The 25,299-nt window shown below is 43.8% G+C and overlaps 1 protein-coding gene across 3 annotated transcripts in view; it reads right to left on the reverse strand.

Annotated features, from left to right (window-relative positions):
- Window positions 1-24,734, reverse strand: part of SLC22A23 (solute carrier family 22 member 23) — a 109,530-nt gene extending 84,796 nt beyond the window's left edge. Inside the window, exons 1-3 of one of the 3 annotated variants that reach the window (XM_068198572.1) lie at window positions 23,297-24,722; window positions 6,509-6,612; window positions 1,108-1,262 (exon numbers count right to left, since the gene is read on the reverse strand). In XM_068198572.1, coding sequence (XP_068054673.1) covers window positions 1,108-1,262; window positions 6,509-6,612; window positions 23,297-23,827 — 790 coding nt within the window. In that variant the 5' untranslated portion in view covers window positions 23,828-24,722. Of the gene's footprint in view, window positions 1-1,107; window positions 1,263-6,508; window positions 6,613-23,296 lie in introns of all 3 variants that reach the window. The other 2 variants (XM_068198574.1, XM_068198575.1) reach the window with 2 other exon arrangements.
- Between the last annotated feature and the right edge of the window lie 565 nt (window positions 24,735-25,299).

Below are 25,299 nucleotides of genomic sequence, written 5' to 3' on the forward strand. Positions count from 1 at the left end.
GAATTAAAAAATAATGTATCTTGGATACCATGTCAGGTATAACAATGAAGTGCAATATAGAACAAACTCTTGTCTGTTGCAGTCAAGCCTCTGTCCCCATGGCACAGACCAAAAATAAAACAAAAACTGTGAAACTTAATACTACAAAATACTCTGGGCAAAGTAAGGATACTGTGCTAAATCTTGATGGGTTAGAGACCATCCACAATAGGAAGTAAATAAAATTTTATGAAGATCTGTACAGCAACTTCCAGGATATAATTAGATAATACTTTTCCAGAGACATAATAAAGAGGAGAAAATTTTGTGTTTTCTTTGGTTGGTGTGGTGCTACCTGTTAATTACAAACAGCCAAGGAAGCAGAAGATGCTCCCTGGAACATATCCAAGGGACACAGATTAGGCTGGTGGCATAGTGGATACACCTCCAAAGGCAAGGCCTCCAGAGGGGATTTTCAAGTGCTCTGGCCACAAATTTACTAGTCACCCCAGACGGGAGAATGAAGATGTTTCTTACAAGCTTTCCCTCAAGTTTCTCTCAGAGATTTTTTTTTTCTCCTCATGAAGCAGACAAAAACAACAACACTGCCCAAACAAAAACCCAAAATTACACAACCAAAAAATAAAAAAGAGTTGATAAAAGGACTTCATGGTCTTCTAATACACTTTTGCTGTAACTTTACAATCCTGAGGCAGGGACACGGGATATTTCTGCAAGTTATAGAGAAAGTTCTGAAAAAGTGCCAGAGTGCAAACTGCTAGAGGCAGCCAAAGTGGTCAGTCTCCCACTGAGCTCAATATTGCAGGGTGAAATCTACTCCCATTACACATTACGGCCTCGACCCAAGTAACTTCTAGGTTTAACAAACAACAGACAAACCCAAACCACCTTATAACTTTTAAAATGAACTCTGAGACAGCTTCACAGACTGCTTTGTAGTAACCTAAAGAGACAGCTGCAAAATCCTCCTTAGCAAAATTCAGGCTAAAACTTTTGCAATCAATATGATTCCGGTTTGATCTGTTTGAACAAAAGCAGGAAGCCAGAGAACAGCAAACCACATACTCAATAAAAACCCGTTTGTATGGGCGGTGAAGGAATACTCACGCAGTGCATACAGGGAGAGGACTATTCCAGCCAGGCAAAATCCCTCGAAAAACCTGAGTGTGCTGAACATGGTCACATTCACTGAGAGTGCCACAGTCAGTCCAAATATCAAAATGAATATGACAGAGAAGAGCAGTACAGGCCGTCGACCAACCCTAAAAATAAGGAAGTATGGAGAAACAGTGTTAAAATCCAGGATGGACATAATGCTGGATCATTAAAACTGGCAAAGAGTCAAGCAAGTCAGGCAATCCCTTTCAAATACTGCTACCCATTTTTAATGTTTGTTTCATTCTTCTCTATTTTTTTTCTTACTACATCCCAGATTTCTCTGCCAGCTTTGCATTGACAAGTCCATCTCAGAAAGGATTAAGCAGCACATTGTATTGGTGCTTGATTCAACCAGCATTTTCAAAACAATGAAGATAAACAAGGAAGCATCTAGAAACTACTGTAAGGCCATAAATAAGACCTTTGGAGATGAAAATCAACTTCTCAGAGTTTTTTGTGGTAGCACAGAAGGATATATGGTATTATAAACTGCATGGCATAATGTATTTTTAGCTGCAGAGGTCTCCTCTTCCCAAGAGACATGTACTTTTCAGTCCCATCTACAAGAACAGCCAGCTCAAGAAACTACTTTTCTTGGTCTCATTTGTCAAGGAGAAGCCTAACAAACACAGACTGAAAACAGGGCTCAGATCACTTCACTGAGCCTTAGAGAATCGATAATAACACAGGAAAATTGTGAGCTCCAGGTCCCTCCCATTGTATCCCCATAGCCATTGGAGAGACCCACAAAACTAGCTTGACTGGAGGGTAGGGTGAGGAATAAGCCACTTCAAAAACCATTACAGGCAACAGGGACAGGGACTTGTAGCCCTCCTTTGCAGCTGCAACCTGTAGTTGCGTGTATTGGTACAGTGCTGATGAAGAGGAAGAGTTATGCTACCACTGAACGTGGGGGCAACCACTGCAGAGCTTGTCTCTTTCATGTCCAAGGAACATGCCATTTTTAACTTCTCTTATTCACATGTTTAGTGTTTATAATTCCATTTTCTCTCCCCTTTTTCTGAGCAAGGAGAATGATATGAAGCACCAGAGCGCATGGCTATTTTTAAGCAAGAATTGGATCATTATGTGGAGATTTCCAAAATTTTTCAACTTGTCAACTCCCACAAGTTTTCCAGTGGAACTGAGGATCCCTTTTAGTCAGCTCCATATGCCATTTTCACAAAGAATACATGAACTTGCTTTTCGTAGGCAGCTTTCACAGACCCATTCAAAGCAGACTGTCAGCTACAAGCCAGCCATCAGGTTGAATGTCAGCACAATAAAGATCATTTAAATCTCACAACTTAGTCCAGTTTCATATGCTGTAGCATTTCTATTCAATTATTTCAGCAGATTGTCACCAGCAGTTATAAAATACATTATACATATGCATTCACAATTAGAACTTCGGATTTTGCAGTACTTCAAATAAAGTAAGGAGTGAAGGGCTGAAAAAGAGACATCATTATAATTTTTTGCATTTTTGGGAACTGGAAGAGTGCACCAATCATCACTCAGGCTTTTTCAAAGTCACACCTAAGAAAGTATTATCAAGGCTGCTTGCATGAAAACAGGTTTATTATTATTTTCAGCTATAGTATCACCTGTGAGGCCCCTCAAAGATTTAAGTTGTTGGCATTAGACATTCAAAGCTTTTAAAACATAACCAACATGCAAGCTGGAGAAAGCAAGGTCAAAGCAGGCTGCTCTTCATCAGGGTGCAAGCACAGCACCCTGGAAGGTGAGCTGCAGTGGGAACACGAGATCCCTGGTTCTGTGATCCACAACATACTGGGGACATGCTGGGCATGGGGAGTCACTGCTATCTGCGCTTCAGATTTTGTATTTATGGAACATAGCACTTGGGCAGGGAGGGGTAATGATGTAAATCCTCGAATCATGTAAAACATCAAATACAGAAAAAAAAAAAAGCCTATGAACTTTGTGTTATCAGCTATCTGCACAGACTTTTGCAGCCCCATTTTTGTTATGCCAAGCTGTAATTCATACCAATTAGTATTTGTGGAAGTGTTTTGCAGATGAAAGGCATTATGCAAACACTCAGAATTAGGAACTTAATTCTCATCACAAGCCTGACCTGCCATTCCCTGATGTTGATTGAAAAAGACCTCATGCTTAGCATACTTCAGTTCCCTTCCTCCCCTCCTCCCACCCCCTGTACTCAAGGTTACCCATCATAAGGACACAGAATTTCTTCTACCATTGTACAAGTTACACAAATGAATGGTTGCTGCTAATGAAAAAAAAAATCAGAAAATCCAAGAGCCTGCTGAGCCCGTAAAAACCAACTGAGGCCAGAAAAGCCCTCTGGTAAGAGGCATTTCCCCACAAGCACAAAACTAGTCATCTTCTTCACCAAGGCATGCAGCATATTTCTCAGAAATTCAAAGCTCCAGGGCAGCTATAAGCCATATATTTGGTGATCCAGCAGTGTTTTGACAAGATGGTGTCTTACAGCATTAAAAAAAGCCTTTTATATGCAGACATAATTATTTGTCTAACAGTACATGGAAATGCTTGTGAGAAATTAAACCATACACAATTTCCCTGGTAAAACAGCCCCAGGATGCTATCTGCTGCCATCCAAACTGTTCCAGAGAGAGATTATCACAGAAGTCTCAACCTACACCGCATGCTGTTATCTAGATCAAATGCTAAATGCTGCTTGCACAGGTAAATAACCAGGGATACAAGCAACCACGGGCTTTTGAAGAATCTGCAGCCCCTACACAGTATGATAAGCAAATACATCAAAAAGATATTCCTAATGTCAGAGTTGCACTGCAGGAAGAGAGTGAATGGGCTGAGGACAAGACCTCCTCCTCCCATACTCCTACGCATGTACCTTGCCACCCAGAGATAAGCAAGCTTTGCTCTCCCAGCTGATCAAATTGCCCTTCCCATGCCATTCGTTGCAGGTTCTCTCTTGCCTTTGGGGCTGGAACTACTCAAAGGCTCCAAAAGGCATCAGAGCCAGGTACAAAGCAGGGGCACTACAGGGCAATGAGAGGTACAGACCTACTGTCTTGGTGCTGCATGAACACTATGCCCACCTGCTCCAGGAGGAAACTTTCCACACAAACCTCAACAGGCTCTGTCCAGAGCAGGCAGAATTGCCAGCAGCACTCTTTGCCTGTGGAACAAGTAACTTATTCAGGCACTGGACACAGCTGGCCATCCCACAGCTGAGCATGTGTGCAGACCTTCCTCCTATAGATTTTCCACACAGAGCCGTCCCAGTGTGCACACCTACTGTGTTTTGAACATGGAGCACTCAGTTTACTTAGCAAATTGCCTTAATACACTCTATGGCTTGGCCTCATTCAGCTTTAAAAGCTTCTTTCAAAGAGGAAAAGCAAAGCCCCTAATGGCACAAAACCCCCAAAACATCTTCTAATTATCTGAACTGGAGAGTGGTATATAAGTGAAATGAAAACAGATTTTGAATTTTTATAACACTTTTTATGCATTACTGTTTAATGTCCCTGGCTCTTGCTTGGGACTGACATTCTTTTTCCTTAATTTTCTCTTTCTATCAGGTACAATCTGTACAACCCCTTTGTATCCATCTCTTTACACAACCCCACACCTTTAATCACAAGATGCGATTAAATAGCAAAGTAAATTCCATTTAGGTCCTCTTTTATCAGCCCCAAATGCTACTGCTAAACAGCAAAAAAAAACTATTGAGCACAGGAGTCCTGCTCTGTCAGGTGCATCAGCTGGCAATGTGGACCAAACAGGAGTATGAGGACCAGTTTTGGTGGTAGCAAACCACGTCCATTCTAGTACTCCACAAAAGGGTCACTGTTCCCTCCAGCCACCAAGTTACTTTTTCTCCTTTGCATCACAGCTGGAAACCAATTCTCCTAAATTCACTAAACATTTCTAGATATTTGAAAATCAAGGTAATTTTATGCTGCATTAGCTCAGCTAAGCAGCTTGCAGAGGGGTCCAACAAGCTCATGTGGCAGCACAAAGTACACACTGGGGACAGAAATAGATGGAAGCACAGGATGCTCGTTTTGGTGGCAGACAGCTATTAAATCCACTTACTGCAGTTCTCTCTCCAAGCCAGTGCCTTAGGCAACAAGTTGTTCACTTATTTGTGGCTTATTTGTCAATTATAGCAGCACTTTCCTAACTTGGTAATAAGTCTGCTTTCTCCACACTGATTCCATTTTAGGAAAGCCAAGTAAGATTCCTTCATTCATTTCCCCTCTATACTTTCTATGAGTTCTTAGAGCCCCGTTTTACTGTGGTATTTTAATCAAATTCAACTGTATTTCATGCATGTTCCCTACTTCACTGAAAAGTCATGAATTGTCTCTTGCCCAAAAATTTTCAGTGACTAGTCAGGAATTAAGATGCAATTTTGCTAGGAGTGCTTGATCCATATTACTGCAGTGTTGCAAGGGCCTTTTCTCTCCCAACTGGCTGGCAAGTTGCTGAGGTTTTATAAGATTTCCCTAAAAAGGCAACTCTTCTTCTTTTCCTGTTTTAATGAATGGCAAAAGAGTTAACTTGGAGCCATTAAAAGCACCAACACTGGCAACTGTGCTAGAAGGCACTGAAGTGACTGGGACAGCACTGTAGAGCTATTGCTTCAGATGCTTCAAGTTTCCGCTGAAATCGTTTGAGTCATCCATGTAATTTTCCCCCCCTTCTGCAGTACAAGACCACCTTTTTAAATTAAAGCTGAATCATCAGCATCATTAAATTAAAGCTGAATCCTCACCAATGCTTTAACTGCCTCAATTCAAGGAATTGTGATCTATTCTTTTTAAGTTTAATACCCCAATACTAGCAGCACATAAGTCAGCGTTAAATCCTTAACACTACATCACAATGTTTGCCTAACAAGAACTTTAAAAAAAGAACAATTGAAAGGTTTGCAAAAAATGGCCTTCAACTCACCAAAAGGTACTGTGTAAGCACAGGGCTCCCATTACATTAGTCATGTATTCAGTGAAATCAATGCCGCTTCCAATTTCTTTTGGTCCTCTTGCTTTGTTAAGAAAACAAAAATCAACCCTAAACTAAAGGCTTCGCTTGTATAATTAGAAAATACTTAATTTACAGCTGCAATAAATTGTATCAGTGGGAAACAAGTAAGCCGAGTGTCAAACAGTTTGTGCTACTTAACGTGACGTAAATTAGTCAGGAGCAATTAACACACTTTTACACTGTTTGTCCATCATGATTGTTTCAGAACCTTAAAAATCATTATGCAAAGGTTCCTAATGAATGTAAAGTAGGAGACAAAACAATATTTAATACTGTTATTTATTTATAGTGACACTGCATTAAAAGATTTTTCACTTACCAGTCGGCTATACATCCTGTTATCAAGTGGCCGAAGATTAATCCTACAAGCAGGGAGAACTTAGCAATGTGGACTTTCCAGGCAGAATCACAAACAAGATCCCACTGAAAGAGAAAAAGAGATAGATAAATTGAAATAAATTAATATCTCAGATGTGTTTAAACATTCTAATATGGTGTAGAGTTCCATCCAAAGGTCAATCCTAGCACAAGTGCAAGGAGATGGCAGAGGAAAGCTTTCCCCCTCAAGTCTAACCCCAGACCCCAAGAATCAATGCAAGTACTCATTTACCTCAGTGAGTTTTATCAGATCCTTAATTATAAGATGACAATATCCAACAATTAAGGGTCCCCCTCTCTCCAGGCCACAGGAGGTTAGCCTAAGGGGAAATCTCCATCAGGCACTGGCAGTACCACTGGTGCTGCTGGAGCATCTCACCATCTCAGCCCCAGACACCTATTACCAGAGCCCCAAGAAAGCCACCAGCAGCAAGTCTGACAATTTAAGAGCAAGTGCTCCAATTAATCTCCTCAGGGCTGCTTGAAAACTTGAGGAAAAGCAGCTCATTTACTACAGACCCCTAATGGCCATTTGCTCCAGGCTCTCACAGTGTCAAGATGCTTTTGCTTTCAGAAAAGCATCTTGATTTCCCTACATGGTGGAAGGGAGATGAAGACTGAATAAAGGCACAGCTTGTCAGGACAAGTCCTGACGTGGAGCTTGACAGGGCAGCTGGAAGTCCCAGTGCAGCCATGCAACTTCTTGGGACAGTAGCCCCACAGTGACTTTTTCACAGCTCAGAGACCAGACAGGAATTGAACCTCCACAATAAAGCTATGCTAAAACTGAAATTAACCTTTCTGTCCAAAGAAAGGGGAAATGGACCATTTCAGGTAACCTGTTATTAAGTAGGCCACTGCCTCATTCCCAGGAGAAAGATAGGAAAAAGAAGGTTTCTAGTGAGGCTTCCTTAAGCTCCAAGCCATTTTCCTCTGAGGCAGAGGAAACCAGAAGAACCAGACTGCATTCCTGGCTTTAGCCCAACATCCTCATTGCCCTCAGACATGTAACGTAATCTTTCTTATGTGTAAAGTGTGGATAGTTACTCTTATACCCTTGAATAAATGTAAGAAGATATGTTTGCCCGTGGTTTGTGAAGTGTTCAAATATTGATGGTAATGGCAGCCACACACTTTTCATGACAAATAAGTACAGCTAACTTTGGAGAGTCAGATAGTCCAGAATTGAAATAAATGCAGAATAAATGGCTGCTTGTGTGTAATGTAATAGGAGTGGCCTTTCTGACACCAGTAACTGAGGTTTCATAGTATGAAAAACACAAAGTAGAAGTATGCAATTTATTTTTAAAGGTCAGATGCAACTTCAAAAAAAACTTCCCTCAAAAGAGTTCAATTAGGTGCACTGCACTTTTAAGCATTTCCATGACGCATAGCCCTTCCACAAACAAGGCAAGACTCTGGTCCAACACCACAGATGTCCTCGCCACAATATACACCTCACCAAGACGTATAACAATTTTGTGGCCTAAAGAAATGTGCCAGCACTCAGGCTCAGGCTTTTTGTTTAAGTTAAATGTATTTTGACTTTCCTACTGCACTGATTTGCAGAAGTTGGGACATATATGTCTCATCTTCCACCCTACAGACTGGAGACACTAAAGAACCATAAGCAAGTAGTACGAGGAAGGATTTTTTCCACCAAATAGCTATGAATAATTTGCAGCAAAGAACTCAGCAAGGCACTGTGGATTGCTCTCCAAAAATGTTGACTTTTCAGAAGCAAGTAGAGGAAATGCAATTACCAATACTAGCAATTCTAGAACAAATCTCCAGCTAGCAAACAAAAATATCTGCCCAGACAAACTACAAACAAAACAAAATTCAGAAGATACATCTGAGGCGAGGCAGGCTTTAAAATTCTCCAGACTCATTTTCACAATCCAGAAGGTGTATATGCTTGTTTAAGCAAAGAAATAATTTTTTTGTAAAAAATTATTAAAAATATTTATATTTATACAAAACAGATTTAAAAATTCAATCATTCATTTTTATATTAGTTGATGTCAGAGGAACAGTAGTGACCTCCAAGTGCAAAAATAAAAAGGAGATATCCTGGTGCCTTTCCATTTTCACAGCTTGCTATTGCTAGCCAGCGATAGCCGGCCCTCACACAAGCCCCATGCAGGGAACGCGCAGTACCAGATTACACATGGGCAAAGGCTCATGGCTGGAAGAGCCAAAATCTCATGAAGGGCTGTTGTGAAATTTCGGTCCAGGACAACAGATGTCAAAGCCCTCTGGCACACTGGCACAGAGAGCAAGAGTTTAAAAGCAGGAGAAAAGTCAGTCTCTCTGCTTGTCCTTCAGTGGTGCCCAAAACACACCCACTCCTCTCGATAACTTATCTGCAAGTCATCCTTTGTTTGTTTGTTTTTGAGGCTATTGTCCAACTCCCCAGCTGCTCTGAAAACAAAAACATCTATTTCCTTGCAAACCCTGCATCTGGCCCTTTCCTGCCCTCTGTTAAAGCCTCACTGCAGGCCAGCAGAAATTGGAGCTGATCCTCCAAGCCCACATGGGCAGACTCTTGACAGACCAGGCAGCCCCTGACCTTCCCAAAATATCTCCCTCTGCAAAACCCTCCAAATTTGTAAATACACAAATAGTGAAATATATCAACAGTTGCTTTAACACGCAGTTCCAGAGAATCTGCCATGACCCCAGATTACTTGCTCAGTACTAAGAGCTGAATTATATCCTGATTTCTCCTCTGGCAGCTGTCACAAACCAGAGAGAGGTCACCATGAAGCAGTTACCCAAAATAAATTTGGCAGGACAGTTGTAGGTGCCACCAGGGCATTCAACTTGCAGAGGGAGATGAGAATAAGGAGAGGGGAAAAAAATGGATGCTGGAGTCAAAAGCAGTCTCAGGTAAAGATGACATTAATAGGACAAAATATATATTTAATAGTGAGCATATCATTCCCACGTATCTTAACACAGCAGCAGAGCAAACCAGCAAAGCTTTGTCATACTGAAAGCACAGAGATTTTGCCAGAGACCTGTGTTCCCCCTTCCCTTCCCCATGGAAAAGCCTCATCTTTGAAGAGCTAGAAATAAAGCAGAAACCTTTATACAGCAGTGCTTCCTCTCTCCTTACATACACCTGGGCCTGGCAGAGCAGGACAGAGGTGACATGTGCCCACGCGGCACAGCTGTGCCCAGAGCCAGAGCACAGCTGTGGCAGGTCCTGCTCCAAGCACCAGTAGTTTCATCCTGCAAAGATGACACTCAGATTTGCTCCAAGGAAAAAGGAGTGCCAAGTTCCCATGCAGAACAAAACACTGGGGTGGGCAGAGCTGATGACAGTTCAAGTGGCACTCCAAGTAAATCTGCACCAGGAGATCGTTTTGGCTGGAGATTGGACAGTAATCCTCTACCACCTCTTGCAAAGGGTAGATTAATCTATTACAAGCAGGGAAACCATTAAATCCTATAACTGCTCTGGCTGAATCCCCTGGTATCCCACTTGGGAGCCGACAGCATCAAGCCTGAAGAAAGAATGCTTCTGACCTTTCCCTGGGATTTCTCTGTGTGTCTCTGGGTTTTGTATGTCTTTCTGTCCTCCATCCATCCTCCCAATACAAGAAAGAGATCGGATAAAGTGACTTGCTAAACAAAAAGAACTGTATTGTTATACTGAAACAAAAATAACTATATTTAAAATATATTGGTGGAAAAGGAACATTAAAGAGCAAAAGCCTCTTTTTCATAGCAGTACAGCAACATAGAGAATTTGCCACCTATGCAGATGTGCAATGTATTGCAAGTGTTTTTTCATGTTGTGACAGGATATTTTGGTCAAAGCTGAAGGAGTCACACCTTCAGGAGCCTAATATTTAACTGGTATCAGTGAGTCACCACCCATGTTGTGAATCACTATAATTGATGGAAAGATGGAGGACTATTTAAAATATGGGATTCTTGGGAAAACACCTGGCAAAAGGTAACACATCCAAATAGTAACCGTCATGTAACTTCTTTACAAAGGGTGAAAATCTGGACAGGGCTCATGCAGTGCCTCAGTATTTGCACTGCTATAAGTTATAAAAGTAGTCTGCTGCATGTTTGCAACTAGAAACACAAGCTGTCTGAATTGAGGGCTCTTGTCTCAAAAGCCCTTGCACTCCAGTGGCCATAATGTTGTCTGTGGCACCTAAGCACACTGAATACCCACTGCTGAAAGGTAAGATGCCTGTTGAGGATTTGGCTGCTTCTACCTTCACCACCTTATCACAAGATATGCAAGGCAAACCCTTCTGTCCTAAAAAGGAGCAATGAGAAAGCAGGAGAGATTCTCTGGTACAGTGCTAACCCAGAGTGGCATGAAAAACCCACGAGAGGGGCACTGGACACACCCCCCCCATCTTCCCACACTGTGGTTTCACAATCTGCTTCCAATGCTCGATGTCCAGATTGCTGCTGAAAGAAAGCAGCCCCTTCCCCAAACAGTCTGCAGGTGGATTGTATCTCTGCTGTGACTGTTCTCTGCAGGGGTTTCAGCAAGAAGACACCAGAGAATCACCAGAGATGCTGCGGTGGAAGGCCCTAAACCGGGCATGAAGCTGCAGCCTTGGTCCTTCCCCAAGCAGGCAGCACCTGGCTGCTGTGTCAGCCTTCACACTCTCCATCTTGATGTCTCAATAAACCACCTATGACCTCCCAATCCCTTGAGTGAAGGTCCCACTTGGGGAGCCTTGTCCTCTACGTATCATGTATGCCACAGCAGCATCAAACCCTGCTTGGGGAAAAGCCACCAGCTTGCCTGCTCATTAGGAAATGATTTTAGGACAAATAAATGAAAATAAGAATCGATTCTTCATCACTGAAGTATGCTAGGTCTCGTCTTCCTTTGTTCCTCTCCTTCTTGTTCCATCAACCAAACCCTGTCAATTTACCCTACACAGAACTAGAATCCATCTTCTATACAAACATCTTTTCTAGTGAGACTTGAAATATGTGATGCCGTCATATTATCTTAGAGTGGTTTTTTTTCCTAAAAAATCCCAACAAACTGTACAAAAGTTATTTTTTAAAAATCATAAAATAATAAAAAAATACAGTTCTGTTTCTCATACAATATACATTTAAAAAGGCAGAACAGTCTCCAGGTACTTATTCCTGGAGGAAAAGCTCCAAGTCATCAGACCAAGCACTATTAGGAAAAAACCCCAAAAACAAATAGGAAAGCAAAGCAGTCAGTAGTTCTAATACAATATACCTACCTTTTCACAGAACTGAAGTATCTGAGCAGTACTCATAATTACAGCCACAGGACACCACTGTACCAAGATTTCCCTCTAGACTGCTAAAGGACATAATTTCCCTCCTCCCTTCCTCAGCCCCCCACAAACTTGACACTCTGTCAGCATTTAATGCTAAAGAAAGTGCATGAGACCCAGAAAGTGGTGTGATGCTCAACTCTACAGGAAATAAGTGTGCAGTAAAACCACACAAGGGAGGTTGCAGAAGAAGCCTCCCAGAGGAATGCTCCAACTGCAACACCTAAAGCTGGGGGCGGGTTTAGTGCCACAGGCATCTCTGTATCTCCTTCTCATCCATGGCAACATGAGAGCATTTCAACTATTTAACCTTCAGGGTTTAGAGTAAGGGTGCCTCTCCTTTGAGATCATAGCTGGGCAAAGTACTCCCGATCTGTATTTTAAGTGTCAAAAAAGTGTTCTTGAGAGCACATGGCATTTTTGTGACCATCAGTACAATCAGCTGGGTGGAAATATCAAGATCATGTTAGAAAATAAGAAAATTAGGTAGAGTAGAAAACTAATAAATTTAATCCTAGAAGACTTGAGAATAAGATATAAAAATGAATAATCTTATCTTTTTTTTTTTTTTACCAGCCACATTCAGAACCAAACCTCTCCAAACAACAACTTTTCTTATGTTTTCAATCAGACACAAATGGACTGTAAACCAGAAGAGGCATTAAAAACACAACACACAAGAAAAACAACAAACCAGTTATTGAGAGGTTTTGTTGTTTGTTTTCTTGGAACAGCTACTCAAATAAGCCTACACCACACCTACGTTGGAATGCCTCAACACAACACAGAGTCAACACCTGACTTTCAAGCTACTTCCTCTCTGTATGATGCTAGACCTCTAAAAGCCAAGTACATCTAACATTGCTCAGCTTTATCATAAGTGGATGCTTTTGCTGAAATCTTTGACCAGTGCCTAAGCGCTTAGAACCTCAATACTTCAAAACAAAATTTTTACTGAGCAAGTACACACTGGTATTTTGAGAGGTTTATAATCATCCGGATTTGCACGAACTTTTACTCAGGTGGCAAGAGGAATATTGCTGGTACCACAGTAAGACCTTTAGCTCAACATCTGCCTCCTTCCCACTCCTAACAAATCTGGGGCTCGTATCCCCATACACTGGAGCTTGCTAACTCAACAGACGAGAGGGCTTGTTTGGTTCAGCTTCTTATCCAATCTGTCTTTCTTACATTGGAGACAACGTTTTCTGTACTTTTCACTTTCAGAAACCAGTAAACCATTTCTGACCACAACAGACACCTGCCAAGGAAGACTGCAGCCCAGAAAAATTACTTGTGAACAATGAACACAAGGTCATGTACACAGAAATTGTCAGATTGTTTTAACAGACATGACAGACCACTTGGGCAACACACCATTTGAAAAGTAAAGCAAAAAAACAACTTTTGATACTACCACAGGGACAAAGGTTTTGAGGGCATGGGGAAGGAGAGGAGTGGGGAGACAGAGGAGGTGGCACATGAGCCAGAGGACATGTGCTTAGCTGACTTCCAAGAAAGATATAATTAGATTGTGCAGTATAATATGAACCTATGAAAACAGCTCCCATCCTCACAAAATAGTATAGGACTGCATAACCCTGGACTTAACAAGTTTCCTTAATAGTTTCTGAAGTTTACCATAGTTTAAGTTGCTGAAATACATCTCCTTGAAAACCATAATTTTCTGATGTGCACGTCTTAGCGGTGTAATTTCTGCATTAATTTTTTAAGTGCATATTTTTTTAGTCTGGTATTTCAGCCTTAATAATAAAGCACAAATGCTCGGTGCCACGTATTACTGTGTGAACACCGACACAGAACACAGCACTTCCTCCTGGTGTGAAAACTTTGACTTTGTCATCATAATGGGAAACCTAAGGCACAGGTTTCCTTAAGCTGCTTGAAACAGGTGAGGCAGAGACATGGTGTCTCTTATATTATTTACCTCGGAGTAAGCAGGCTGTGCCCACTGTGTCCCACTGGGAGATGTTGTCCTGCTCAAAAGCAGTATAAGCATGGCTCCATTCCCCCCCAGGAAGCTGAAAGGCCTTGCTAAAGCCTTTCAGTCATGGCTCACCTTTAAGGGACATATCCTCAGCTTGAAGAGAAGGCTCAAGCAACATTGCAGTCACAAAACAAGCTCGGAATTTCAAATATGCAAAAGGGCACACATTGACTCCATTTCAATGCCAGTAAATTAACTTGGAAAAGATTTTAAATTTAGTGTTCTGCACTAAATTGTTCCTTAGTCTATGCCATAAGCAAAAAAGACCCTCCAAGCTGTCCACTGGGCACATCAAGAGAATGCTAAGTTAAAGCCCCCTGAGACAATGCAAAGCTGAAAAATTTCATCTACCCTTCAACTTCGCACTTTAGTCAGGAACAATTAGCTCTTTTATTCCCAAACTTGCTTTCATCACAGTTCTGTTTTTTTTTCCCCATTAGGAGAGGGAAGAAGGAAGTTTGCTAAGTAAATAATAATTGCTAATACACTAACAATTAAAATATTATTTGTTAATCATATGACAATCTTCTGAATGCTCAACATGATTAAATCAACTTTAGTAGCATCCACGTACCACCCACTTCTCCATCACTACTTCTTTTATTTTCAGTAGGAGTTCCCTTTATTCTGAGACATTTAGATCTTTTCCAGCCTTCGCCATCCGCAGATTAGTCAAATAACTTGTTTCTCAGCTGATGTGATCTGCTTAGATTTCCCAACTCCATAATGTCATCTAACATCAAAGAGTTGGGAGATACAAAATCTTGCTTGCAGCTTTCCTGCACAGTATTCATAATATTATATTAATAATTTTCCACAGAGTAGCATCAGGATATTTCAATATCTCTTTTACATCTCTGTCTTGCAACTAAGTAACTTTTCTACATGTATTCTGACATGGTTAGAAGACTTCACCACAAAACTGACTTTAATTTTCAATCTAGTCTTTGCTGTAAGACCTTGTAACTGTTAGCCTCCCTCTGGCTGCATGAAAAGACCATGAGCAAGCACGCCCATCCCTAGGACTGAGACACATGCACTGAAAAGTGGCATTTGAGTGCCATTCCTCTGTTTTCAGCCAACAACCATGTGTATTCTGGACGAGGCGCATGCTGCTGAGACTGACTTCACAACCAAACAAAAAAAGTTAAACTAGCTATCAAATTTGTATTTAGAACTGGTCTAAGCACTATAAATAGAAGCCACATGTAAAAAATCCTGCAACACTGTAGTTAAATATTAACTTTCACTATTATCTCATTATCAAAAATAAGTTAATGCTTTGTGGACTGGTATTTTTCAGGCTGCCAAAACATGCATGCACAAAATATGTTGCAGGCTTGACAAGGTTGACATGGCAAAACCTAGTTTACTATCTAGTTGGGCTTTTTTAAATCCAGGGGGAAAAAAAAAACAAATTCAAACATGGCATAAAACTCTGCAATGGGAAAAGGTGAAGTGGTAGACAAGAGGACAAAGTCATTTCTCATGAGACATACTTGCCTCCTTAGATAAAAAGATCAGACACCTTAACTCTGACATGCAATTATTGCTGTCATGACCTTGCCCTCTCATCATTTGCAAACTATGGCTGTTGCAACTCAGGCAAGAAGAAAAGGAGGGAGAAAAAAAAAAAACCCTGGGGGCTCTGGTATTAATTCAGACCTAAATAAATATTAAGGGTAGGGAAGAAGGGAGAAAAATATTCCACTTGTTTTACGAATCAGAAGGTGAAACTGGCCTGTCAAGCTTGTATTGTTCAAGCAGACAACATTTTACATAGCCATGGAAGACACAGCAGGGAAAAGGTCTTACAGTTTAATTTACAGTCCCTATCCTTAATAATATTTGTAGGGTGGACATTGCAACACTGTCTGCATGATCATGGACTTTGGCCTGAAGGCCAGGAGGAAAGCAGGCAACTCCAGAGTGCTGCAGAGTAGCAGGGAGACAGCACTTGGGCCAAAATGAATTCCTCCACCACTGTCTGGAGGTAAAGAACCTTTTTTAGGGAACCAGACCACCCTGCTCTTAAAATAATGCACAAGGGTAACTATAAATCACTTGCTGCTGGAGAAGGGGAACACACCGCTTTCCTGCATCTCACAAGCAGCATTCCTGATCCTCACAGCTTTGCTCCTGGGGAATCCAGATAGGCATCCCAGAATGAAGATCAAGATACAACCACTCACCAAATCTTTTGTCCTTGTTTTTCAGTGTTAACAACTGGCAACTGGGGCTCTCCCAGATTATAAGAACAAATAAAAATGCTAACAAAGCCTTGTACTACCCACTGAAATTTTCTACCCAGTCCATCATGCCCAGAGCACATTTAGCCTCTCCTCATCAGCTCACAGGACAGGCAGGAGGTTCCACCCCAAGCATGCCAATCACACCGAGCACAGCACTGATCTTTCTTTGTGGGAATAGCTACAAAACTATTGCGTGTTCCCAGCAGGTATGACACGACATGGATCAGCAGGAACAACTTAACACACGCATTAAGCCCTGCTGCCTGCCAGTTTTTACAGGCTAGTGTGGGGGCAGGCTTCCCAGCACCAACACTGGGTGTGGACCAGAGCAACTCCAGGAGTGCTGAGCAGTTATCAGACACTGAAATGGGGCTTGCCTGGAAACCTCTGCAACACACCTCAGATGACATGGATTGAAAGGGTGTTGAAACTCCTTTCTCCCTCCTTCAGGTTTCTTCCTTCCTCTTTGACTTTAAAAGGGAATTCAGCACACACACAAAGTCATATGCTGTCAAAAGTCAGCTGGTAAAAAATATAAAAATAAATTACATTACAAGAGCTAAGTACACATTTGAGTAGAGGTGACCAAAATCTGAGAAAAGCTGTTTTGATGGAAATTTGGTGCAAGAACTGAACACTCAGCACTGCTGCAAAGCTGCAGCTACAAAGGCTACTCTGATCTTCTACACATTGTCTGCAGCAAACACCAGTCCTTTGTTCTGTAGCAAGATCTCAGCCTAATTAATTCCACAGTTACTTGTGGGTAAGCCAGCGCCAGCCTGGCTGCACTGAAGAAGAGTGGGAAGAGGAAGGAATATGAAAGGGATGGAGTGAGAGTAGCTATCCTGAGCAGGGATGACAGGTAGGCAGGAACAAATAGCCTGACAGAAAAAAAGATACACAAAAAGGTATCAAAAAAAGCACTGTATCTCTTTCAGCATTTTCTAAATCTAGCAGCTCTCAAGAACTGATTTGTTAAGATTTAAGACTTTTCACCATTAGTATGCCCAAAGTCTTGAAGTTCATAAATCTTGTGCTATTCCAGATGTTGTTTCATTAAGAAATGAACCCCTGAAGTTTGGCTGTCCTGTAAGCCTTATCTCAACATTACCATCACAACTGGCTCCAAATTATATGCTTTCCTGAGTGCCAAGTCCTTTCTTTGACAAATGCTTTAAAAAAACACGAGGTCACCTTTTCTAACTGCAGTATTGTAGCCAGGGTAAGAAGAGGTAAAACTGTTAGTACACTTCAGAAATTTGGTGTTAGACTGCCTGCACAGCTGGTAAACATTCACCACAGCCAGCAATTTCTGTCACAACATGGGCAGGGTCGGTATATTTAAATTACGTGACAAAGATACAGGATGTATTAAGGAGTGGAAACAAAAACAAACAGAACCCCAAGCATTTAAAACATCACGTCTATCCAGGAGGTTAAAAAAAAAAAAGGCAGTTTTTTGACATATATACAAAAATGACCGATATGAAAGGCGCATTTGGAAAGCTGAGAATGTCTTAAAGAAATTTCAATACAAAATTACCTTCCTGAAGGATCATTGTTAGTTCTAGCAATGCTACAAACTATTTACGGTAAGTTGAAATCAGATACCTGTAACTGAGATGCTTTATCTTAAGGGTGATAATAAACATGAACTGCATGTACATTTCCTGTAATGAAAAATAATCTATGCCAGACAAAAACTCAAAACTACCCGAGTTGTGATGTCAGTAGCAGTCTTAATCCAGTCTCTGCTTTCTAGACCAGCTACTTTAAAAGGCTTTGGCCAGTACATAACACCCCCAAAACAGTAAAACCAGTATCTATGCTCACTAAGAATCTAGGCTCACCAAGAAGACTTGTGATATCACACATGGTTATTTCAAACATCAGATTATTTACTGTTTGCAGACAGAGTTCTTCACATGGGAAGTTGCAGGTGCTGTTTCCAAAAGAGCCATCCCCTTCCTTGATGCCCCTCAGCCAGAAACTCACCCTGTTTTTTCAGGGTGTTGCTCACTTGCGCCCTGATAATCAGGAGGCTCCATCACCACACTCAGTGTGTGCAAGCAGGCATCAGGGCAGCTGCAGCAGGACAAGCCAACAGCTCCCCTTTGCCTCCTTTTTATCAGAAAGATTTTTCTTAAGTCTGTGAAGGCTCAGAGCAGTAAACACTGACTCTTTATCAGCTAACTTGGAGAGGTAAGAAGGAAAAAAAATAGTTTGGGATCTCTCGCATAGCTGAGGAAGCCATGAAATAAAATAGTTGTAGATGTTTGCTCTGGTCTGGCAGTGTCTCTGGATACCTCTGACCACAGGGACTTGTTGAGCCCTTCAGTACCCATTAGAAGATGAAAGTCATTCCAAAGCTTTGGTTGAAAGAAATTTAGAACAGACTTTCTGCCCTCTGCAAGTTAGGCCTTGCACTAAGGTCCCTACACCCCTTTCAATCTGTTCAGCGGAAACAAAGTGAAGTAGTAGCTTCAATATTGCCCCTTTGACCCAACTACTGCAGTGGGTACAATAACTCAAGGTTTTCATTGATTTGGGACTAGGTAGAAGCCAGTCAGCCAGGAACTAACACTGACAAATCCTGTCCGTTGCAGGGAAAAAAAAGAAGCATCAGCATTTCTAAAGTCTCTTTGCAGAGACCAGCCAACTGGAGAATATGCAGAAACAAATGAGATTACAGGGACAAATGGGAAGAGATAAGGGTGGCATAGTTCTTATTTTGGGAAGGACCTTGTCAGAGGGATCCCTTCAAAGTAATTAATAACTATATTCTGAAAGTCCATTTAAAATGTACACCTATCCTCTACCCCAAGAAATATTATTCTGCAAACCATGCCAAATTCATCATCACTATTATCACAAAGAAATTTGTTTGTTTTATCATTTCTGGCTACTTACAGATACCAGCAATAATCCCACAAGGCAACACCACAGACTAAAGCACGTGTTACTACAGAGAACAATTTATCTTCAATTAATCCAGTAGAACACCCAGGAAAAGAAGAAAAAATTTGTTTTAAGAGGAAGTTTTCTACCAGGCTAATAAGCTGAATCAGATGAAGGTGTGCCCAGAAAAGTGCCAGAACTGCAATAAAAGCAAGGAGAAGGAAGATCAGTTGAGCATAGACATCTCCCCTTGCAGGAGCAAAGAGCACCAGTCATAGACCAAGCCAATCCAAATTCAGACATCTTTGCCCCTGGACCATTTGGCTCTTCTGACTTCAGCTCCACTTTTTTGGCAGGGACAATTTGCTAGAGACTCAGCCAAATTGGCATGAAAATGTTTGAACCAGTGGCAAATAGGTAAAACGATTGCCATATCACTTTGGAAAGAAGATGACTCAACCCAAATCAAGTGGGAAGTTGAGAGCCAAGCAAACAGCATTGCAGGAAAACAAGGCATCTGGAGCATAAAAGCAGTCACAACAGGAATTCCCTTGTGACTAAACATGAAATATTATTACATAATTACTCCAAGTGATTAAAATGCAGCCTTCAACTAACCACTTCCATCTTACGCCAACCCCAAGAGGTGGAATGATCTGGAACATTGCAAGTGCACACAGAGGGATGTTGTGCCATCAATGTCTGCAATTTAATCAAGTCCAGTCCTTGCCCATCACCAGCTCTTGGTCTCCATTATACAAATCAGCATGCAGAACAGCAAACAACCCCACCACTTAATGCAATCAAACACAGAGGATGGGTCATCCTAGTAACAGAGCGAAAAAACCAACAACCATCAATCCTGTAACTAAGAGCTTCCATGAAAATGTTTTCCCACTATAACAGCTGGCTTTGCAGATGGTCAGAAGATGCAGGCACTAAAGAAGTTAGTGAGAGAGTGAGAAAAGTCCCTGCTGAGTACACACTCTTAGCTTCCCACTAAGCTTCATGGCTACAAATATTTAGTTGTCACAATGTTGCTCATTGTGTTAATGCTAATCATTTACCTGAAGCACCACTTTGCAAAGAGTTAAAAGGAGATCTCAGGCTTCCCCACAGAAAAAAAAAAATAAAAACAGTGTTTCTCAGCATCCTTCCTTTGGACACAGGTGAGATGATACATGAACAATTAAAAAGACTTTTTTCTAGTCTTTTGCCTAAGGGCTGGTTTAGGATGTACCTCTCAAGAAATACACATGCACGCTGTTTATAAGAGTATGGTGATGTTAGTGTTGCGATAAAGAACAGATGAAAATCTTCAAAGAATCATTTAGCAGTGAAAAAGCCTTGCAAGTGAATTGTGCTACGGGAAGATATTTATGTACAGTCCAAGCTAAGGACCAAGATTTATGCGCCAAGTCAGGACATTAGCTCAGAAGGGTGATTTAACATGGCCACTGGAATCCCTGTGGTTAAATTATGCATCTGACCTCTTCGCTACATGTATTTCAGCAGTGTTAAATAATAAGCACTATGTCCTTTATTACCATTTCCAGTTCTAATGACTGGCAGCACTATAAAAAGCACCATTCCCAGTGACTCAGTCAAGCAGGTCAGGATAATGACAGCGTCAGAGACAGCAATGCCAGTCTTCAAGAAAGGTGCAGGGCCACTGCTGGCTCCAGCAAGCACTCAGAGAAGCGGGGCTAAACAAGGCACTGAGCAGGGCTGGAAATAGCAAGACCTCCACTCCATCAATCCCAAGCATGACATAGGCTGGGGGAAAATAGGCACCAAGGAAGGGACAGCTGAGAAAGCCTGGACAGGGATACAACATCTGATGAAGGGTGTACCATTAGAAGAGAGGCTGTGGAGACAGTGGAACTTGACATAGTTTAGGGACAGCTATCCTACCCCTGAGGAATGGGGGGAACAGTGATGTCTCATATGTACGCACCTCAAATATACTTTGTGCTAAATAACCAGAATTGTTTCATTGTTTCTGAATACAAAGCAATGACAGAGCATCCAGCAACTGTTAGCTCAGACCACTGAAGGTAAGTACAAGAGGATTTACTTGCCAAACAAAAGTACATTTTTTATTAATATACTTTTGGCTCTCTTTACGATATTTCAATATAACCCCTGGCTACTACACTGATGAGCATATATTAGACTAAGATTTAATAAAACTCAATTTAGAAAGATGAGAACATTGCATAATACATTACAGAAATAAATGTATTTTTGAGGAGAGTTAAGGGTGATCTGAACATCCAGTCTCTTGAATTCATACAGAGCAGCTCTTTCTCACAAAGGGCAGTGAGATGCATGTAAGAGGAGTCAGCAGTTACAAGAATTGCTCCCACAGTATCAGAGCTCCTGGGGATTGATAAGAAATTAAGTCCAAATCAAGCTATGATGATGTTCTGTCTGGGTTTTTCCTCTCTTTCTTCATTAGAATAAAAACAGAGAGCACCCCCCACCCAGAAAACCCCCAAAACAAAAAGCACAAACTAAGGAGGAATCCTGACCCCAAGAAAACAATCTAATTATAATTACATGGGATTACAAATCAAAGCAAAAAAGCTGCCAGGTTTTTGGAAGTGAGCATACAATAAAAATAAAAACTTCACACTGGAAAAACCCATAGTCTCAAAAGATGATTATTATTCTTTCTAATAGAAAACAAGACAGCAGGGGCCACAGATGTTTGTTTATCCCTTAAAATTGATCTGCCCTTTACAGCAAGTTCTTCCAAGGAACACTTTTTTTATTATCTCTAAAGAAGCATGCAAGATAGCAAACTAACTCTCCCTTGACCTTTTGTGGCCAACTTGATGATGACCTTCAAAAGATTCAAACATTTCAAATTTTTTTTTTTTAAAGTTTAGACTAAAAAAAATATTTCAAGATAATTTTTTCATGCTAAAACTTCAGTGTTAAACCCCCAAACATATGAATTGCTCAGTCTCTGTATATAAACAGAAGAAAATCTGACCTTATTAAATGTCTAATTTTCTTATACATTTCTGTGTCACAAACCAATCAGACCCAACATGTGCCTATGCTTCTCTCATGAAAGGAATGTAGCTGGGCTACCTTCCTTTTTAATCCTTTCTAGGTTCAAGGTATTGAGGGATTTGCTTTTTCCCTGTTGCACACACTTACAAGGGACACAAAGAGAAACCGAAGTGATTTTCAATGATTCAATATAAGTGTGTGCTAGCTGACCAAAGCACAATTATGTTGCTCATCTGATTGTTGCCTAGTTTCTTTATCCCAAATAGATAAACGCAGTTAAGCCAAAACACTGCTCCCAGGCAGGAAGTAATTTTTGCTGATCTTAGGAGGGGGTCTTGAGATTAAGGGAACTACTTCCCTGGTGTAACCGTTTCATTTTACATTTTCAGGAGCTCCAGCTGCCTGTTAATATCAATAAGGCCCATCTGCAGCCAGCGGGGCTTTTGCAGGGTCAATATTATAAACAAGCAAAAGCTTTCTGGTGAAAAGGGAAGGTGATTTTTTGATATGCACTATTCAGCAAATACGAAGCAAGAGCAGAAAGTGACACAGTCTCTTCACTAGAAATTTTCCTCATTAGTCATTACATGGGGAAACACAAAACACAGCAGCATGCACTTTCTGCTTCTGGAGTAAAACAACTTGTGTGAGACATTTCTTTAATTGCTCTGCCAAGACAGTTTTCAAGAGAATAAGTACAAAACCAAAAGAATTCGGGAGAACTTTTGGCTTATTTTACTCACAACAGTCACCATTTTTTCAGCTTCCCCAAAAATCAGCCTGTTTTTTGATGTGTAGGGCTGCTTTAGTGTACTTGCACAAAGATCAGCCGGAGCCCTCTCCGCAACCCTTCCCCCTTATCAGCTGGGGTACATGCCTACAGCATCTTTCCCACAGACACCCAGAGACAGCAGGACAGCACCAGCAACTCAAAGAGACACACAGGATCCCGTTTCAGGACATAACTTTGCAGCTTAGTGCTGCAACCAGTGTGCGGGTACAAATCCACAGGCTGGACACCTAATGCGACACCCCGGGAGGGAAAGGGCTGCGCAGATGTGGGATTGATTTTCTCCGGGTGGAAGGTTAACCCACGGGGACTCGACTGACCCAGCTGCAGCACGCAAGGACAGATCCGTGTCGTGTCCAGCTGCTCCCCTTGCCTCGGAAAGAGCGAGTGTCGAGAGGATCTTTGAGGGCTGGACTGGACAGGGAGGGGGGCCGAGGGAAGTCGCCTTTCTCACCTTGCTCACGACGTTTTGGACGAGGCCGGCTCTGATGCGGTAGTGCCACTCGCGGCAGCCGCACTCGCTGGCGTTGCCACCCGCGGGGGTGGGCAGCCCGGGCGGGGGGAAGATGCTCCCGTTGCCGCTGTGGTTGGCGTGGATCGGCGCCAGGGTCCCGCTCCAGTTGCCCAGCCCGTCCGCCTCCCGGCACCAGAAGTCGGGCTGGTCCAGGAGGAAGGAGTCCGAGAACTTGCTGAAGCCGATGACGAGCGCCGGGACCCAGGTGAGCAGCACCAGGGTCCGCTGGTACCGGCCGCCCAGCCCCCCAAGGAAGGGTAGCACCGAGCCGTCGTAGTCGAGGAGCAGCGGGCTGCAGGCGGCGGCGGGCGGCGGCACCGGCAGCGCCTGGATCTCGGCCCCGGCGGCGTTGGCAGGGGGAGGCCCCGGGGGGGCGGCGGCGACCCCCCCCACGGCCCCCGGCACCGAGCCGTTCTCCTCGGGCAGCGGCCGGCCCCCGCCGCCCGCCTCACGGCGTCGGTCTATCGCCATCCAGCCGCACGGGGAGGCTCACATAGGGGGGGCCGGGGCAGCCCCGGCTCCCTCGCGAGTCCTTCCCTTCCTCTGCTCCGCGCACACACACCACACACACCTTGCAACGTAGGATATTGCACACACGCTCCCAGCCGGACCCGGCAGGAGACGGATGGGGGAGGGAGAGAGGGAGGAAAGACAGGGGCGAAGAAAGGGGGAGGCACCGAGGGAGCCCCTCGCTCTCTCCGTTTCTCACCCGCAGCTTGCGGCCACGAACCGCTGCAGCTGCCGGCGGTGCCCTCCCGCTCCTCGCCTGTGCGTCAAGCTGCACTCATCCCCGCTCTCCCTTCCCCCTTCCGAGAGGCACCGGCGAAAAGCAAAGGAAGGATCCAGCCGGATCCGAGCATGCGATGGGCCAAAGGAGAGGAAGGGAGAAGGCGGGGAGGTTGGAAGAGAAAAGAGAAAAAACAAAAAAAACCAGCCACCCTGAGAACCAAACCCTGCAACAACAAACCAAGCAAAACCGGTGCAGCAAGGCACCGAACACGCCTCCTCTCCCGGTTTTGGTGAGGAGGGGGAGGAGGGAGAAGAGGGAAGGCAAAGGAAGGAGGAGAAGAAAATAACAGCTCCCGACACGGCTTCCCCGCTTCCCGCACAGCTAAGGGCTCCCCCCCGGCCGCGGCAGCAGCGGCGGCGGCAGCCCCCAGCACCTCCCCGCCGACCCTTCGCAGCCCCGCGTCCCGCACATCTGGTTCTGCAGCAAGGGGCCCCGCCGGCCCCTCCGCGGCCCGGGCTGCGGACGCGGTCACCACCACCACCGCCGCCGCCACCACCGTGCGCCTCCCGCGGCAGCCCGCTCGCCACGCCGTGCCGCCGGCCGCACCTCCAGAGACGGGCGGACAAACCCACCCGGCTCCTCGCCCTCCGCCTCCCGGCAGCCCCCACCTGCCGGCCCGGCGCCGGCGCCACCGCCCCCCGCTCCGCCCCCGCGGTGCCGGGCGGCCGCACCTGCTCCCGCCGCGCCGCCGGCCCGGCCCGGCCCCCCGCCAGGGGCCCGCCGCCGCCGGGGGCGGGACGGCGCCGCGGGGCGGGGAGGGGAGGGCGCGGGGCGGCTTCGCGGGGGCTCCGCGCCGCCCCGCGGCCGCGCCGAGCTCCGGCGGGCCGGGGCAGGTAGGGCCGTGGGGCGAGCAGGGCGAGGGCTGGGGAAGAGGAGGAGGCGCTCCGGCTCCGCAGCGCGCTAGCTCCGTATCAATTATTTACACGGTTTATGTGCCTTTAATATCGCAGCGCGGCTGCAGCGGGCTGGGCGGGAGCGCACCGCATCGCCGAGCCGCAGGAGCACCCTGTGTTGCTGAAGAAAGGACGAGACTCAGAGGGAAGAACTGAAAGGTGAAGAAGGCATTTCTGAGACCCAGAGGGCGGCGAGGAGACGTGCCTGCATCGCTTCAGTCAGCCTGTCACATTAGTACACACTTTGAAGAAAATTATAT

This window comes from Anomalospiza imberbis, chromosome 1 (assembly GCF_031753505.1).
Source record: "Anomalospiza imberbis isolate Cuckoo-Finch-1a 21T00152 chromosome 1, ASM3175350v1, whole genome shotgun sequence".
In the NCBI taxonomy this organism is placed as follows: Eukaryota; Metazoa; Chordata; class Aves; order Passeriformes; family Viduidae; genus Anomalospiza; species Anomalospiza imberbis.